The sequence below is a fragment of the Anas acuta genome, chromosome 2 (genome assembly GCF_963932015.1).
Source record: "Anas acuta chromosome 2, bAnaAcu1.1, whole genome shotgun sequence".
Lineage (NCBI taxonomy): Eukaryota > Metazoa > Chordata > Aves > Anseriformes > Anatidae > Anas > Anas acuta.
Genome location: NC_088980.1, coordinates 96,025,419 through 96,042,976, shown reverse-complemented (window position 1 = coordinate 96,042,976; position 17,558 = coordinate 96,025,419). Strand labels below are relative to the sequence as shown.

The window sequence follows — 17,558 nt, the reverse complement described above, 5'->3', positions numbered from 1 at the left end:
AGAGAACAGCAACCAAAACCAGTCGGCATTTTGCTGACTCCTCACAATCACCCGGTCTCCGGAGACTGTTTTCTTTTGGCACCCAGCATCCAGAATAACGTCAGATCCTAGCCAGTCATGTGGCGCCAGTGTAGAGTGAACAAAAGCCAAGGCAGCTATGGGAAAAAGGCCATTGTTCAAAAAAAAAATATTAAATGATGTCACTCTCCCCCTTAGCAGCATCAGTAAAATATCCTTTCCAATGGCGAGTGCTTCTTTCCACAGTTGCCTGTGGGGAGCGTACAAGGCATGGACTGGATTAGTGTGCTTCACAGAGGCTAGATGTTTATCACAAAACACCACATTTCAGTAAAAAAGATCCCTTCTGTCTTCAATACTGAGCCAAGCAGCACCGTCCCTTGAAGCTGGCATGAGATGTGAGGGCGTAGGGACAGCAGTGAAGGCCGGCGCAGAGCGTGCATCTTCTGGGAGGGAGGAGAATCAGTCGTGCGCCTCATTACTGTACTTGCACTTGTTAGGAGTCACCATTTGCATTATGACATCTGCTAGAAATCTTAATTATGGGTTGCGGCCCCACCGGAGTAGGCCCGAACAGATGTAAGAGTTATGTTTCTAATTATCTTAACACCTTTCCGGCAGGGTGTCATAAGCACAAGTTAATTAAGCCCCGTGCTAGCCCTGTGGTGCAGAGATAGAAGGATTTTTTTCATTCTGATTTACAAATGAAGAAGCTGAAGGACCAGCTCACACCCGCTACCCTGTCCTGAAGCCCAAACCCTCTCCAGGTCGTTCTGCCTTAACCACTAGGTGCCTGCCCACTTGGCAGAAGATTTTGACCTGTTGTTGATAAAATTAGCAAACTACATCCTGTGCCCCTGCTGAATCTTAAGAGGCATTTCTTACGAAGATGAAAAACATGAGAAGCTTCAACGTTGTCCACATTTCTCCCTACCATGACAAAACAGGCTCAGTGGGCATTTGCTCCTTGCCCATAGGCAAAGCATGTGCACCAGCAAGGGCAGGGAAAGCGGCTCTAGCTTCCCAGCCAAATAGTGAGCTCTTTCCACTGGCAAGCATCCCCTGAAAGTGTGTTTTATTTTTCAGATCAGTTTCTGGAAGTAAAAACACAAGAGCAAAACTTTAGACTTTCCAGAGCTGTTGAGGGGATCTTGAGCAATAAGTTGGAGACGTCATGAAAAGGTCTTTAGGGTGACCCAAAGCAGGCACATAGAAATGGAGATAAGCAGAATTAAGCAACTAAAAACCTTTTGCCTCGAGTTCCCAGAAGTCTTTGTTAAGCATAACTTGCTGGTGATGATGGTGATGATAAATATCTGAGGCACCAGCCTTCAGTTTGGAGGAATCTCATAAATTAAATTCTCTGTTTTTTGCAGTCTATTTATTGTAAAATCTCTCTGATAAAGCGGCCAATACCTAGAGTGCTGAATGCAAGCTCCTTTCGTTTAGAAGTCTTCAAGCCATCAGGGGAAAAAAATAGAAAGACTGTTTCAGTCAAATTTTGAGTTTGAGATTAATATTTTTGTAGTCTATCAATTTATGGTGGATTTAGAGGAATTGGCAAAATTGACCTCAAAGACACCTACGTTTAGGAGCAAGTGCTGTAGCACCATCCTGCTCTGTTCCTGCTGTACCAGTCAAAACAGTATCTAATAAAATGCACCTTGACAAACGTGTGAATCATTGTGAAGCCTTTTTTACCGATGTGTTGTATTTTGAAGAAAAACTTGCCATGGAAAACTGAGGCTTCTTTGTTGAACTGCTCACGCTGGTGAGCTAGAGGCAGCCCCGTACTTAGGGGGAATGCTGCTGAACAGATGGGATCAGTGTTTTGCACATGATTCTGGAATGCAATAAAATTGTTTGGTTCTGGGAAAGAGTTTTTCCTCCCATTATACCACCAAAATGGCCAAAAGGCCTGATTCTGAAAGCCATGCCCCTGCAAATAATCCTCATTAATGCTTCAGGAAAACGTGAATTATGAAGGAAAAAAGAAAAAGCATAGGAACTTCTGCAGAGACATATTCTGATTTTTTGTATTAAGAAGGTGCAAAGGGGAGCCCACTTTGGAGGAAAGCAGATACAAAGAGCCTAAATGCATGGCTAACAGCAGAAACACGGGAAGGAAAGTAGGTAAATGCCTCAGAGCTGACAGCCTGAGACGAGCTCAGCAAACTGGGCTGGAGAAACAGTTTCAGGGATGTTCTGTGAGATTTCCCTCTTCAGCATCATGACCCAGCAGTCCTTAATATTTCACATCTCTTTTCACCTTGCTGCGGATGGCAGCGCAGGATGAAGGTTAGGACCGGAGATTACAAAATCGGGCCCTTCATCCGCAGAGGTCAGGGAAAGTCACTTGGACGAAAGGCTTACGGACGGATTCTTGGCTGGTATAATTCATCCCGGCCCCAAAAAAGTCGCAGCGAGGCTCTGCTGCTTTGCACCCACTGAACATCTGGCCCTCAGCCTGTGGGAAGAAGGATAAAATGTGCCTCATGCTTCATGCATTTCTAAGCAGCTGCTTTGAAGGACTCCTCACATGGGACTGTGTGCTGTTGCTGAAAGCTCTGGAAAGGATCGATTGTGCACAAGCATTTCAAAACTTCAGCATTTACAGGGCATGAATGCAAGCTGGAAGAAATCTCTCATGTAGTAAGCTGCTTCTTGGCAAATCTCTCTGCAAATCAGGTGGGTGAGGAAGAGATTATGTCCAGTCCCAGACGATTAAGAGCTTCATGATGCCTTTCCATGCGGGATCTGCTTCACTAGTTCTGACAAGATCAGGTGGTTCCTGCCTGGTACAGCTGTGTGCAGCGGTCTGGCAAACATTGGATGGATTTGGCTGTGTGAATATGTGTGACCTCTCCCTCTAATTGTTTTTTTTTTTTTTTTTTTTTTTTTTAATCATTATTAATAATCAGGAACTACATCTTTCAATGTCTGTCTTTATCTTAACATGGCAACTGCTCTGGCAGCTCTGCCAAAGATATCGTATGAAGAACAGGCTTAAAAAGTCATCTGGTAATATTTTTTTTTGGTATGAAGTTTTCAGCTGCAGTTACATTTTTTAGGGATTCAAATCAGTAAGTGAAAGACAAAATTTGTACACCGTAGGACTCCTATTGCTACAACTGTTCCTTGTCATTTTTCCTTACTATTGGGTGATGCCTCTATCCACTTCTGAGAGGGCTTGACCTAATAGCTAGGCATGAGACCTTACATGTTCATTAAAGATGAAATTAGTTTATTTATTTGTTGCTTTACCTTCATTTCACTTTCCAAACAGAAGTTTTCAGAAATTATACTCTCATTAAGATTTTGGTTGTTCCTTCCAGTTAACTGCATCCCATGCCAGGCTGAAAACCTCTCTGCGTTTTTATGAGGAACTGAGACTGAGCTAAGGTTGTACTCTTCTACCTTGTCACCAAAACCCAGCTTCAGCTTCCACGACTAAAAAAATATGCTAGACAGCATTCCTATGAGTTAAATGGTTACCCAAAATAGAATAAACACAGTTTGCGACTGAGAAGAATTGCAGAAGGATGCCACAGGGCCGGTTTCTCTGTTCCCTAGGCAAGTTAGATAAGCACTTGGACCATAAGCAGAAGGAATTGCATCTTTAGCAGTTTTCTCATTCTGGCATTAAAATTTAAAATTAACAGTGCTGCTTTCCTTCAATTTATTTTATTTATTATGATCTGGTCAGCTTATGTCCTTTAGAAAAACACAGCAGAAAAGTTACTCCCGTATCATTGTGTTTTTACAGCCCATTCTAACTTAAATCACAGTTTCACAGAGGAAAGGTGCTTGGGAAGATAGAGATGATGTCAACTACATAAATTATTTGATAGTGCAGGACTAATTAGGAGATGTACCCTGTGCTTGCCAACTTATAATTGTGCTTCAGTTTGCTGGAGAAGTAGGACCAACTGTAAGAAGGGACAAAGTAAAGCACAGCTTTATACTGGGGGAAGAGAAAAGTGAAGCACAGGGGAAGAGAATCAGGCAGACACTCCTGCACACCAGGCCTCTGATAAGTAGTGTCTTTAAATCAATTATTAATTTGGGAAATTACAAACAATTGGGGATTAGTGCTCAGGATAAGCAAAGAAAAGATGTTGGTAGTGCAGAGCAGTGTCCCGGAGAAATTCTGGGAGCTGTACAGGCAAACATCCATCTCCACCCTCACCGGTGGGTGCTGCAGTGCAGCTCAGCAGGTGAGGTCTCCTGAGCTACAGCTCTGACCATGGAGTATGTAACAGCACTCAAACCTCATGCAAAAGATTTCCTCGGATTATTTGATAGTACAGTCATGCAAGAGGTTTCCTTAATGCTTCACCGTTCTGGTAGGGAACCAGCATGGGGATTCCCCACTCCTGAGAGCAAACAGCAACCTCTCTTTGCTCTTTTTCCTATTAAATGAACACAGGGCTCTTGAAGGCCTGAAGGCAAAAGCTCTTAAAAGGGAAGAAAAAGAAGACATTCCCCCAAGAGGCCAGGGACAGTGGAACAGCAGTGGTGGTCTCATCTGGTGTGGCCATCGCTGCCCCATGGGCAGCATCCTTTGCCATGATGTCCCTTGCCGTCATCCTCTGCAGCCGATAAAGTAAAAGCCATCCCTGCCGTTGCAGGAATGCCAACTTCATGCACAAAAAGCAACAGTTTTCATCCCAACTCTTCTTCTCTTTTTGCCATGCTGCGGTTTGCTTCGCATTTAGAGAAACCAGAACCGGTCTGGCATTGCAGCAGTTCCCCCAAGCCCTCAGGACTTGCTGATCATAACTCCTGCAAATTCAGTGTGGGGAGGGGGAAGATGAGCCTGGGGTATTTTTTACCTCCCAGAGCACGTAGATGACTGTTGTGAGCACTGACGAGGCATGCAGCGAGTCAGTGAAGCCCCCTGCACACCGAGAAACACAATTGAATCCCTTTAGATCAGAAACAGGGCAAACAAATTACTGGTTAGCAAAACAGACAAAGATTTAAAGAAATAGTTAAGGGAACGTGATGCCTTTGGCTGGTGATGAGAAAAAAAAAAAAAAAGAAAAAGAAAAGGAAAAGGAAAAAGAAAAAAGAAAAGGTGCCTGAGTAACAGCAGTTAAATTAAAACCATCTCGGTGGCTGAAACGTGGCAGGAGTTTGAGGAAAACAGCTGGCAGGAGCAGCAGCTCCCACCGTGATGCGGGGCCGGGCAGCCCCAGAGCACACACGTTTTTGGGTTCCTGCTCATCAGCGGAGATGAAGTCACTGCTGGTTTCTGAAGGTGTCCTCATCAGGCCTCTGCTCTCCTCTGGAGGTAAGGGTGTAAGCCTGGCAGTAGTTTGGAAAAGTAAAAAAACCTGAATCTTAGATCAAACCTAATATATTCTATTAACTTTTAACATTATTGTGTTTTTCTGCTAATTAAAGCATACAGTCGGGTTTTCATCCTCTGTCCTACCCATGTGTCCACCTATTTTAGCCTCATCAGTGAGCTACCTGGAGACCAGTCATTCTCTGGACCAGACTGGGGAAAAATGGCTCATCCTAATTTAACACACTAATGGATATTTAACTCAAATGGGATTTCATTTGACTCAGACACTTGAATTTCAAAAGTCTGTTCATTTTGTGTTTGAAGTCACGGAGATCTGAGCAAAAATAATTGACATTAAAATGCTATTCAGGCTCGTTTTTCGGGAGGAAAAAGCGATCAGCCGAGGGATAGCAACAAGAGAGGGAATTTTGTTGAAGCAGCTTCCAAGACGGGGCAGATGAGGAGGAGAGGGCCGGGTATCCATGTGGTGGATGGGGTAGGGTGAGTGATGTCCCCCCAGCTCGTGGGGTCCTGCTTTGGGAAATGGGTTTGTGTTCTGTATGAACCCAGCACGGATGTAGGTTATCATTAGTATTTGTGGTTTTTTGGTTCACATTTCGGGATTCCCCCTGTGGTCAGGGACAGCCGGGTAGGCGTTATTAGTGGGGAAGGGGTTTAATACGGGTGGGATGGCGGCGGAGCTTTGGCACTCTGGGGAAGGAGCACGAGATAGCCAAACACGCTCAATAACCACCAGATTCACTTCAAATAAGCTTATAATTGATTGAAAAATGTATGAAACTTTCATTTTATTTATCGAAACTACAAAGTCCAACCGCAGAACGACTGCACCCGCCCCCCCCCCCTCGCGGCTGCCATTTTGAGGGGGGCGCAGCCACTGAGGGGGCGGGGCTAAGACCCGAAGGGGGCGTGGCTTGGCGGCGAGTGGGCGTGGCTTGGCGGCGGTGGGCGTGGCCTGACCGCCAAGGGGGCGTGGCCTGGGGCGCGTCCCCGCCCCCGCCCCGCCGTTGTCCGCCGGCCGCGCGCGCGGGGCGGGAGGGCTCGGGGCTGGCAGCGGCGGCGGCCCCGGGAGGCGATCCTGCGGGGCGGCCGCGGCGCCGGGAAGATGAACCGGAGCTTCAACAAGTCCCAGACTCTGCGCTACCTGGAGTGCAGCGCCGTGGAAGTGAAGAGCAAGGTGAGAGCAGCGGCGGCAGCGGGGACCGGAGCGGAGCGGGGCGGGCGGGCGCCACACCAGCACCACCGCCGCTCGATCTTTTGTTTCACCGCCCGCACCCCCAGCGCTCGGCGTGCCCGGGCGGTCGGGAAAGCGCCCCCCGCGCTGCCTCGGGGAAAAACCCCAAATGTGGCCGGCTGGGGGGGGGGAAGGGGGCGACTGCAGCTTTTAGGGAGCCCCCACGGGTGGCAGTGGGGTCCTGTGCCCCGAGCTGGGAGAGAGTTTTTAAGCGGAGGGTGAGCTCCAGGTGTGGGGAGGGCTGGTTTTGGGGGGTTAAAGGGGTTTAGGGGAAAGCTGGTGGTAAGGGGCCATGTGGGGGGCATCCTGCCTGTGGGAGCATCGTGCCCTGGTGGGGCTGGTGACCCTACAGCCACCTCGTCCCGCACCGGTGGTCTCGGAGCCAGCCTCTGGACATGGCAACAGATCGGATGGACCTGGAGAAACGAGCAGGGAAAATAAAATAAAATATTACAAAATAAAATAAAACCGAAATCAGCAATTATCCCAGCAAACTGTCGTGCTGCTGTCGGTATCCAGCCCCCCCAGCCCTGGGCTGTGCTGTTTGGTAAGCGCCAGGCCTGTCCCAGCCTGCCCCAGAACGAGAAAGTTGAGTCCCAGAGCTCGCCTGGGCACCCACCCGCCGCCAAGCCCGGCCCCACAGCCCTGCTGGGCAGCCCCCGGGGACGGGGGATTGGGGTCTGGGGTCTCAGGACTCCCCCCCGGCATGGAGGAGCCCCTCAAGGTGAGAGGGTGCTGCTGTGGAGCAGCCCCTTCCCTCCTGCACAGGCATAAGGGAGCCCCGTGCGAAATTATCAGTGGGCAGTCCGGTGGGTGATGGCCTGAAAACGTGATTTTTTTAATCATTTAGATGTTTTTGACGGGATCTTACCGTAGCCAAGTGGTTCCCCCGTAAGGGTAAGCAGCCAAGCAGCTGGTGCGGCGCGTTGGTCACCAGGCAGATGTGGCGCCTCTTAAAAACTGGCCGAACTTTTTCCAGGCTCGTTGAGGATTAGCTGTACCTGGATTTTATTTCTCTCCTTCAAAGGAAAGTTCTTAAAAGTGCCCGTAGTTACTGGAAGGAGGGAGATTGTGAGGTTCTCAGTACCAGCCTGGGTGAGACACTTCTTTGGCAGTCCCCGGTAGCCTTAAATCTCGTGATTTCTGATGCGTGTCAGGGGATTACTTTAAAACGTAAATGAATACAAAGGGAAGGAGCATCCTGGCAGCCAGCTCTGATTTATCAGCGTCTTTCTTGCACGGTGTGAGCTTCGTGTGTGATGGGATTACAGCTGGTGCAAATGGACTTGTACCTCTCCTGGACCAAGCCTCACCCATCACCCCAGCTGGGCATGGGGCCCTGAAGGATGTGGCTGCTCCCGATACCTCTGTCCGTAGATATTTTGATGCCTTGTGATTCTCCCAGCGGGAGCATTCGGAGTGATGTGTTCCCTGGCTCCAAATCTTTGCCAAAAGACTAGTTTTGTGGCTCTCTGTAGTGCTTCTTGGTGTATGCCAGGTCAGCTTTTTCCTCTGGGCAAATGGAAGGTGCTTCCCGAGTCTCCTGCTCATTGTGCTGCAGTAGGTGCTGAAGGTGAAGTTGGAGCACGAGCCCTCTGCGTGCATTTGTTCTCAAGCATGGCAGTAATTGTAATTGCAATAGTCTTCTGCTTGAAGCAGTCATCTTCCTTCAGGCTCTGTGCTTTCTCCCTGCCTGTCTCCTCCCCTGAAAGCCGGCCTTATAATCAAAACACTTAAGAGCTTATTGCTGGATGGGAGAGCGGAAGGAGAAAGAGAAACCTGCTTAGAAATTGGCACATGTCATAGGAAAATAATAATTGAATCGTAATTATATCTTATCCCTTTTCTCTTCCCGAGTCTTTCTCAACAGAGTGAATTAGAAGCTCGGTTGTTATCTAGGTGTTGTCTGCATAGCTCAGAATAAATGTTTCAGCCCGTTTAGGCAGGATCTGAAGGCACATTATCTCGCTGGCTTAAAACAGCTGTGTGTTTTCATGTGCCTAGTGCTCCGTGGCTCCCTTCCCCAGCCTGGTGACAAGAGGAGCGAGTGTCTGTTCCCTTTGAAGAAATTACCTCTAATCTCTGAAAAAGGTTTCCAGATGACTCTTTCCCTCCTCTTTACCGAGAACTCCAGAGCAAGCAGTGCGTGGGGATTTTTGTTTGTTTTACTGAGAATCTGGCATGCTGGCGGGAGATTGCAGCCCTGTTTTCATCTTCTCTCTCTAGCTCTGCAGAGAGGTTGAAGGCCCCTCTCTCCATGAGTAACCTTCCTGAAGAACAAAAACTTACAAAACGAAAATTACTGTACATTAATGCTGAGGCTTCCTCTTTAATTAGCTCCATGCAGTCAATTTTATCTCACCCTCCTCCAATCAAGTGAAAAATAGAGAGATGATTTTCTCAATTGCACACGTAGCTTTTCGAATAGGAGGGTAGGTGTCAGCTGAAGTGTACACTTCTTTTCTAGTCACTTGGATGCTCTAGAGTGGTAGAGGTATAAGATTCCCTCAGGCCTTTAAATGGTAGCTCTCTGACTTGGTTGTGGGGGAGTTTTTGCATTTTAAAGCTGACAGTGTTATGTTTCTGGCTTAAAAGCAGTGCAGAATTATCTTTTTTCCCTTCTACTACATTATTCCCTGTAAGGTGTATATACCAGCACGAATTAACTTTCAGATTTTCAAAAGGACTCTTGGTTCCCTCCAAAAATAGTCCTTTAAAAAAAAACACACTCTTGTTTAGTTGCTAAACCTTCTTCAAGAATGAAAACTTTCAGTAATGGCTGAGGATTATAAAAGCACAGCTACCTGACTCAAGTGCAATTTTGGATACTCGGTGGTAGATTGTGGCATTTCTGCCACATTAATAGTGTCATATTTTCTTGTATTAACAACTGATTTACAAGTTAACAATGTGACTAACATCCTTCTACTATAAACAAACCCATTAAGATAAATACATCCAGTTAACTATAACCATATTTCTTGTGCTCTCTCCTCCCATCCTGTTTCTTCCCAGTTCCAGTAAGTTGTGGTGTTCGGCTGAGTGCTGCTACTGGATTTTGAATAAACTTTTGGTCATATTCCCATGGGTACAGGATATAGATGTGACAGTGGTGTGGTCCTTGAAGACAGGGCATGCTTGGGGTCAGCTGTGCCCTGTGCTTTTAGAAGTGCCTCACAGATAAAATGGTGTCTTTGGGCCTTGGACATGCTGAAGCATCTCCTGACTCACACACAAGTCTCTTCCCACGTGCTGGGTTGGAGTAACAGCCAAACACCTTGTGGGTGCCTTGTCTGGTGTACAGGTCATCATGCTTCATATCAGAAGGTTAAAAATAGCCGTTTTAACCTGAAATGCCTTTTTTTTTCCCTCCAGAAGTTGCTGATGCAGTTCAGATAACCTTAGCGGTGTTGCACATACACGTGACACCGCAGCTCTTACCTTGAAATGTGTGACACCAAGCGGTGTTTTACCTTTACCATTAATGGTAAGAGCAAACTTGCCTTTACCAGTCCCCTGCAAAGCATCTGTAAAACTCTGCTTCTCCTCTGCCTGGTGTTAACCAAGTGAGAGAGGTCTACAGATCATCTTTTCCAGCCTCTTGTACTTTGTGTGATTTCACTCTAACCCTGAAAGTCATGCAGGCCTTCTGCAGTTCAAGATATATTTTCCATGTGTTGCACTCTTCAAAACTGTTTTGATGTCCTCTAGGTTTAAAAAGATGTCGTCTATTTAAGTTTCTAAGCAGTACTTTAGTTTCTTCCCAGTTCGGATCATGCTTGCCATACCTAGAACACCAGGAAAATAACTGCAGAGAAAAGCCCTGTGACCGGCTGATGGTAACCGCTGGTTTTGAGCTTCAAAACATGGATTGTATGCAAACCAAATGTGGCATGGACCGAGAAAACCGCAGTGCTTCCCCTCGCAAATGAAGGCAATATGCCACAGCAATATCGGCTTGAGTCACTCGGGATTTTTGCAAAACGTGTCAGGAGGAAGATGTCGGGCTGTAAACATTAACCTCTTAAGAGGTCTTGTGCTTGCTCCGTTCCTTCTTCTGATGGATCCCACCTCCAGCTTCTCACCCTTGTTTTCGTAGCCACTCTTATCCTAATGGCTCGGGAGTTTCTGACCTGCTCGAAACTTCACCCAACAAGTCTGTCTTTCGGAGTCAGCTTCCGAATTTGAGCCTGGGCACACTGAAACAGCCCTAAAGGGCACTGAGCAAAAGGGGCCTTTAATTTGCTGAGGTGCCCTGTGAAGCTGAAAAGCTGCTTACAGGCGGAGCCAGAAAGGAATGTCTCCTCTCCGAGGTTAAAATACCTGCGGAGGCTCTGTGGGTCCGGCAGGCTGCTGGGCCAGCCACCTCTAAGGAGTTCTTCAGGGGGCAATGAATAGTACTGTCCTCAGTAGTCCCTTATCACGCCTCTGTAAGAGGCTTTGTGGGTGCTTAATCGGGGCTCTTGGTAGCCAAGAAGCACTTCCATGGACGGATTGCTCGTCCCTAATTACATTTACGATGCAGGCCAGAAGTTGAGGATGAAACCTGCCTTCTGAGCCATTCCCTGCCTCTAAGGGCCACCCAGCCTGGGGCCATCCCTCTCCTTTCCTCCCCGGCTCCTGGTCCCTGTCAGGGCTCCAGAGACAGTCGCTGTGGGACTGGGAACAGCACGAAGGAGAGCTGGGGGAGACATGGAGAGGGGAGAAAGGGAACAGCAAGGTACAGAGGTGTGGCAGCAGAGCTCGAGTCCCAGCTGAAAACACCCGGCACAAAACCATTTACCTCGTGTCTGCTCCTTCTCACCCTGATCAGGTCTGCCTCAGTCTGAGGAGCTCGCAGGTAGGCAGAAATTACAGTCTGCGAGGCTAAGAGTGTTTGTTTTTCTTTCTGTCCCCGATACTCCATGGGAGAAGTAGGTGGCTAATGTAATTCGTGTTTATTGCTAAATGTTGCCCTTTGATGTCTTCTTATTACAATAGCCTAAACTCGACTCCAGCAATGAGCTAGAGGGATGGCACCTCCTGAACATAGCGCTTCTGTTTTCCACCCTGTAAAATTTTTGAAACTTAACCTTTTTCAAAAAGAATAAAAGGTCTGTTTTGCTGGCAGAGACCTCTTCCCTTTTATTCCTACAGAACAGCAGCCCTCCAGCTAAACAAACCTCAAAATCCTGCTCCCTCCTCTCCCCCATCCTCTCTTCAGCCCTCCCTGCTGCACCCAGAATTTCTTTCTGAATTTCTTTTCCCTTCAGTCATGCTGAGCTCTGTCAGGCTAAATTCTCTTTAAGTTCCCTCGGACCCTCCTGCCCTCTGACTCCTGCAATAAGGGGGTGCCGTATTTGCGTTAGATAAATAGGTCGGAGTGATTTACTTCATGATGGAGGGCTAATCTGCTTGTTAAAGCTGTTGGTTTGTCAGGCAGCGTAACACAGTATTGTTCTGGCAGAGGCTGCTGGCAGACGCCAGTCCTTGTGTCTCTGCCTTTCGAGTGATACACGAAGGATGAACTTTGTTTGTGGCTCAGGAAAGCAGACAGTCGTCTTGGCTGTCTTGGCAAAGCCCTCATTGAATCTGTAGTTTCTGGAAGATCCGTGGCAGGGGTTATCTTGAAATCCCGGCTGAATACAATGCAGAGCACCGGGTCCTGAGCCGTGTGGCACTGCGAAACCTATTATCACCGCGATACTTGCTATCAGCCTCGTTAGGGAGGATGAATGAACGGTCAGTGCTGAAGCATTTTGTTCCTCTTCTGAAAAGCCCCACTGACAATGGCTGCTGCCCTGGGTAAACTCATCAGCTACGCCACGACTGCAGGACTAACCTTTAAACAACACGGCATCAGCTGCGCTATCTGCCAAAATCCCTTTTGAAGGGGCTCCGTGTTTTCCTACAAACGAGCATTTACCAGGGCACATAGCCTGGCACGATGCGCTGGTGCCTAAAGGAACCCCATGCTCCTGCCAGGCAGGAGGTGATGCCTCCAGATATCTCGTTCCTGCCTCTTGGGTTTGCCATGTAGGTGCTATGCTTGTCACGGGAAGATGGCTTCTTCTCTTTTGAATCCATGAGAAAGAAAGCTTTAAGATATTTCTGTTTGAAAACTGCGTCAGCTCTCTGGTGGTTTAAAAAGTTGTCGCTCGGATTTTTTTTTATTTTTTTTTTTTTTGGAGAGGAGCAGGGGGTGGAGGACAAAGAGGGACTGTTTCTCCTCCATTGGAACCAGCTGTGGGTTGCTCAGCTTTTGTGCCTTTGGATGGGCATCCTGAATTGAAATCCAAACTGGAACCAGCCGTCAGTATCACAAACAAGCGGCATAGTTTGCCTAAACAGGCTTTCAGATGATCACAACTAGGCTTTGATGCCGAAGAGTGGGATTTTCATAACTGCAGAAGTAATTTGAGAACATGCTTGCACCCAAAGCCAGTAGGGCTTTGCTTTTTTTTTTTTTTCTTTTCTGCTTGAAGATGATCCTGGTGATGTTTCAGGCTTTCGTTAGTCTCAGCAGAAGAGTGGCTTGCATTTGTAAGTTGATTTAACAACTGCAAACCTCTAAGCGAGGTTTTATGTATATGCTGGATAAGCGTGGATTTATGGATATGGTTCTTTGGGAATGAGTTAGCGTGATGTAGAGCTTCAGCTGCTGAACAGTAGATTACCAGTACTAAACCATCTAAGCTATGGAAAGAAATGTACCAGAAGGATGATTTAAGCTACCTAGTTTAACTGCCTGATTTCTCTTAGATGCCTAAAAAAAAGTTGAGTGAAGTTTCACTTCATTCATTCCCATGGTTGGAGAATCTCATTGTTTCCTCCTGCTCTTAGTAGCCTGCTTGGTTTCTGATAGCAGAGATAAAGCGAACTGAAGTATTTTCTGGGATCAGTTCCTGACTTAAATACATAAAGTTATTTTAAATAAAACATTTTCAATTATCTTGTGCCACCCCCTTCCTTTTTTTTTTTAACAGTCACTCATGAAGCTTCAGGAATAAAAACTGGTGCAGTGGCAGAAGGTTTAAACCTGTAAAAACCTATTTAAAATAAGAACTTTCCTCATCCTACATGGATACCAGGAAATTCTGGGGGCATGGAGAGGGAGTGTAATTTGCTAATAGCAGCCTGTGCGCTCGCATACCACACTTCTTTAAAGGTCTTGTGGTTGGGATCCTGGTGGTATTGATAGAAAACGTGTAAAGAATTCTTATTAAGGTTGTTTGAATAGCTGAGTAATTTCTTTTGAAAGCAGTAGGGTGAACACTTCTGCTTCAAAGAGTGGTTCTGTGGATGCCCGAGATGATGGTAGTGAATGATGGAGCTTCAAAGCTAAATCCTGCAAATCCTCTGGGATGGCAACTTAAAAGGAAGCATATGCTTTAAATATTAAGGTGGCACATGGGAGCATACCTGTTGTCAAGCAGGGTGGTGTCTTGGTAGCCATGGTTTTATTCTAATGGGAGGACTTTAAAGGGTATTTGTAGACTTGAAGGCACTGATACGTGGCTGTATTTCTCATAGAAAGAGATGTGTACCACGATCAAGTGTCAAACTAGGGCTCTGGGCTGTGAAGACGTGTGATAGCAGACACTCTTTGTTGTTTTCTCTTGCAGTTTGGGGCAGAGTTCAGAAGGTTCTCCCTGGACCGCTACAAGCCAGGAAAGTTTGAAGACTTCTATAAACTAATTCTCCACATTCACCACATCGCCAACCTGGAAGTGATGATCGGATATGCTGACGTGCATGGAGACCTCCTCCCCATTAACAACGATGACAACTTCTTCAAGGCCGTTTCAAGTGCCCATCCGCTGCTCAGGGTTTTTATACAAAGGCAAGGTAAGACACAAAATTCATTTCAGTGCCTTGGCCCGTGCTGGGACAAGGTGAAGAGTGGATCTGTGGCCTTTATTTAAAGGCTGAGATGACGCAAGAGGAATGTGGGACCCCTTCCACTTCTCAGGGTCGCAGGCTGTTCTTTCGGACACCTGAATGGTGATAATTTCTCCTCTGTCCTTAAATAAAAGAGTGCTGGTTCTTCCCTTTTTGAAATCATCAGCCGATTGTTGGGCAGAATTGCCTGAACGTCAAGGTGACTTCAGATTTGAGTGGCTGCGTTGTTCTTGTCAAGCTTTTATTGCAGATATCTGGAAGTAGACCCTGCCTTCCCCCTAAAGGCTGCGTCTGACAGTTGCTTCAGACGAGGGTTGCTTTTTATAACGAGTTGTCTTCCTGCAGAACTCCTTCAGTCCCAGAGGAACCCGGCGCTGTGTTAACACTGCCTCCACAGTGCGTGCAGTCAGGTAGCGATTTATAGCACAGGGTTTGGAATTAAAATCTGGTCAGTGGCAGAGTCAGAAACGAGACTTGATCTGTGGCTTTGAACAGTCATGTAGCTTTTTGGGGCTGGGCTCGTTGCTGTGTGCGTTTTTGTATTGACGGGGATTTAGCAAGAGGCTCCAGCCTGCTCCCTGATAGGAGCTGGTGTAGCCTGTGGTTTGCTTCTGTGTCATCAGATACAGGCAGAGCTGTGTGGCCCTCCCCATCCAGAACATGTTGTCTGCCTCCTCCTTTTGGATGAAAATAAATGCTCGAGGGGGCAGTGGAGAAGAGGATCCAGACCAGTTTCTTTTGTTTGTGTGTCTGTCAGATGAGTGGGAACATCTGTGAAAGAGGACTTGGGTTGGTAGCTCTCCTTTCTGGTGCAGGAAACACCGAGCTGGATGACAAGTCCTATTACATCTCCTTCCTGCAACACCTGTTAGGGCTTGTGAGTGTTCATGGTGGGTCAGGTCATGAGAAATTGCTTGCATGACTGTCGTGCCTGCATCAGCTCAAGTTTATTCATGTGTCTCTGGATCAGTCCTGTTCCAAACGCGGCAGTCCTTGCTCCGAGCAGACCGCTGGAAGCCTTGAGTATCCCTAGTGGCACTGGGAGAGGAATTGCCACCAAGCTGGTGGACACACAAGCAGGCGAGTAAGAGAATACTGTTGGCTCCATGTGGGGAAGGTGCTCCCTCCTCTGCTTCAGCAGGAAATTGTGTGCTACTCAGGGAGGTTTCTAACTTGTAACCTTAATGGAAAAGGCGCTTTTAACACAGGACTCCTGTGGTCCTTCTGCTGGAGAAGGAGGTGAGCAGCCCCTTTCCCAGCGAGCAGGAAACCATTGTGCCATCCTGGGGAATGTGGCGTGTCCGCTGTGCTTCGGCTCACACCCTCAACTCGGGCTGCAGAGGCGGAAAATTAAGTCGACGGGGATGCCAGTAAAACACGAGGCCGGTCCTCCGACTTCAGTGGAGGCTGCAGGGCATGGGCTGTGCGGCTCACTGGGCCGTGGATCGCTGCTTTTCCATAGGAGAAGTCCTCGGGGGTGGCTGCCAGAGGCTGTTCCCGCAGTGCTGTGGAGCAGGGAGGAAACTGGGCAGAAGCATGTGGACGTGGAACAACTGAGTAGCCCGAGTTGAGGTCCTTTTCTAGCCGAGCGGGCTGCTTATCGGCTGCGTGATTAGTCATTTGGGCTGTTCTCACAGCTTGTAGCTGGGCTATCCTTTCTCTTGTCAAGGGGGTTATATAACGATGATAAACCAGCTTAACTGTTTGTTACCGGGGGGACAGAACTGGGGACAATAATCAGGCAACAACTCGCTAGTTTGATTTATTTTATTTTATTTTAAATCTGAGCTTAGTCTCGCACTTAAATTCAAAAGCACTTCCCTCATTTGTCCTGAGGCTAGCCACGTGCCTTCCAGGCTGGTGTCTAGGTACGGGATAGCTGTCTTAATCTATGTCCTTGTTTTTTTATTTTATTTATTTATTTTATTTTCCACACCTGAGCCCCCAGATTTTCAGGATCACAGTAGCCATTCTCTCTTCCCGGCAGGGAAATGTCAGTGCTTATAAGCCAGCCTTTTTATTAAGAACTGGCTTTGCTGTTCCCAGTGTGCCTGTGACAATCACTGCAGATGCTTTTTGGGGTCTTGAGGTCTCTGGGACATCTGACGGCTACATTTGAGCATGCTCAGCTGTGTCAAGTTTTTATAGCTGGTAGTGATCCATCTGCACAAAGTATGTGTTGCTCTTCATCCCCCCTCCCCTCCAACACCAAATTACAATGCAGATAAAAATCCTAATTAGACAAGCAGGCTATAAAAAGAAAAACAAGCCAGTTTTCTTTCGACTTGCTTTCCCAGGCTACAGCATGGGCTGTGTCCTCAGCTGTTGTAAACTGATGTGGCTCTTGACTTCATTAGCACAATAGCGATTTATATCAGCTGATGCTTCCAGCCCAAGAATTTACTCACTTGGCTGTGACTGGTGTCAAACATACCCAGAACCCTGCGTGGAAGATGCCTGCTGGTGGGGAAAGGACGGATGTACCAGCGACCTCAGAACAATGCGAGGAATTATGGATGTGTTTGACTTGCTCCACAATAACTGAGCTCTTGTACTCTGGCCAAGACCTGCATGAAGGAAAGGCTTATCTGTTGATGCAGTTCTTCATCAGTGTTTCAAGACTTCGTTTGTTCTGTGTCTGTTTTAAACTACAGCTCTTGAGAGACACAGTACTTAATACAGCAAAAAATTAAAAGAAAAAGTAAGCCGTGAATTCAAGTAGAAACGAACTAAAAAAACCAAATGGGTCAGTATTACATAGTGTGACTGCATTACATTTTTTCTTCTATGATTAAATGGAATGACATTACTGTCAAATCTTGTTTTAATGCCTGTCTCCTGGAGGCAGAGTGTGTTCAAATCAGGCTGTTTTGGGGGCTCTGAAACAGAAGGGAGTGGCCAACAGCAGAAGCATTATGACTCCTTCATCATAAACCTGCCTGAAATGACTCCTCAGACTTCGCAAGCAGATCATAAGGATTTAAGTGAAGGTGTACGAGACAACAGATCCCAGATTTCCCCTCTTTTGCTTGAGATACCAGCTATGGTGTGCTTAACCTAGTGAGGTTAGGAGCTCCGGGAGGTGTTGTGTGTAAGGACTGAGATGGT

At 47.1% G+C, this 17,558-nt stretch overlaps 1 protein-coding gene across 1 annotated transcript in view; it reads left to right on the top strand.

Moving 5' to 3' along the window:
* Window positions 1–6,319: 6,319 nt before the first annotated feature.
* PARD6G (par-6 family cell polarity regulator gamma) overlaps window positions 6,320–17,558 on the top strand; it is a 47,172-nt gene continuing 35,933 nt past the window's right edge. The window contains exons 1-2 of the mRNA XM_068671303.1: window positions 6,320–6,512; window positions 14,174–14,396. Coding sequence (XP_068527404.1) covers window positions 6,441–6,512; window positions 14,174–14,396 — 295 coding nt within the window. The 5' untranslated portion in view covers window positions 6,320–6,440. The remainder of the gene's footprint in view (window positions 6,513–14,173; window positions 14,397–17,558) is intronic.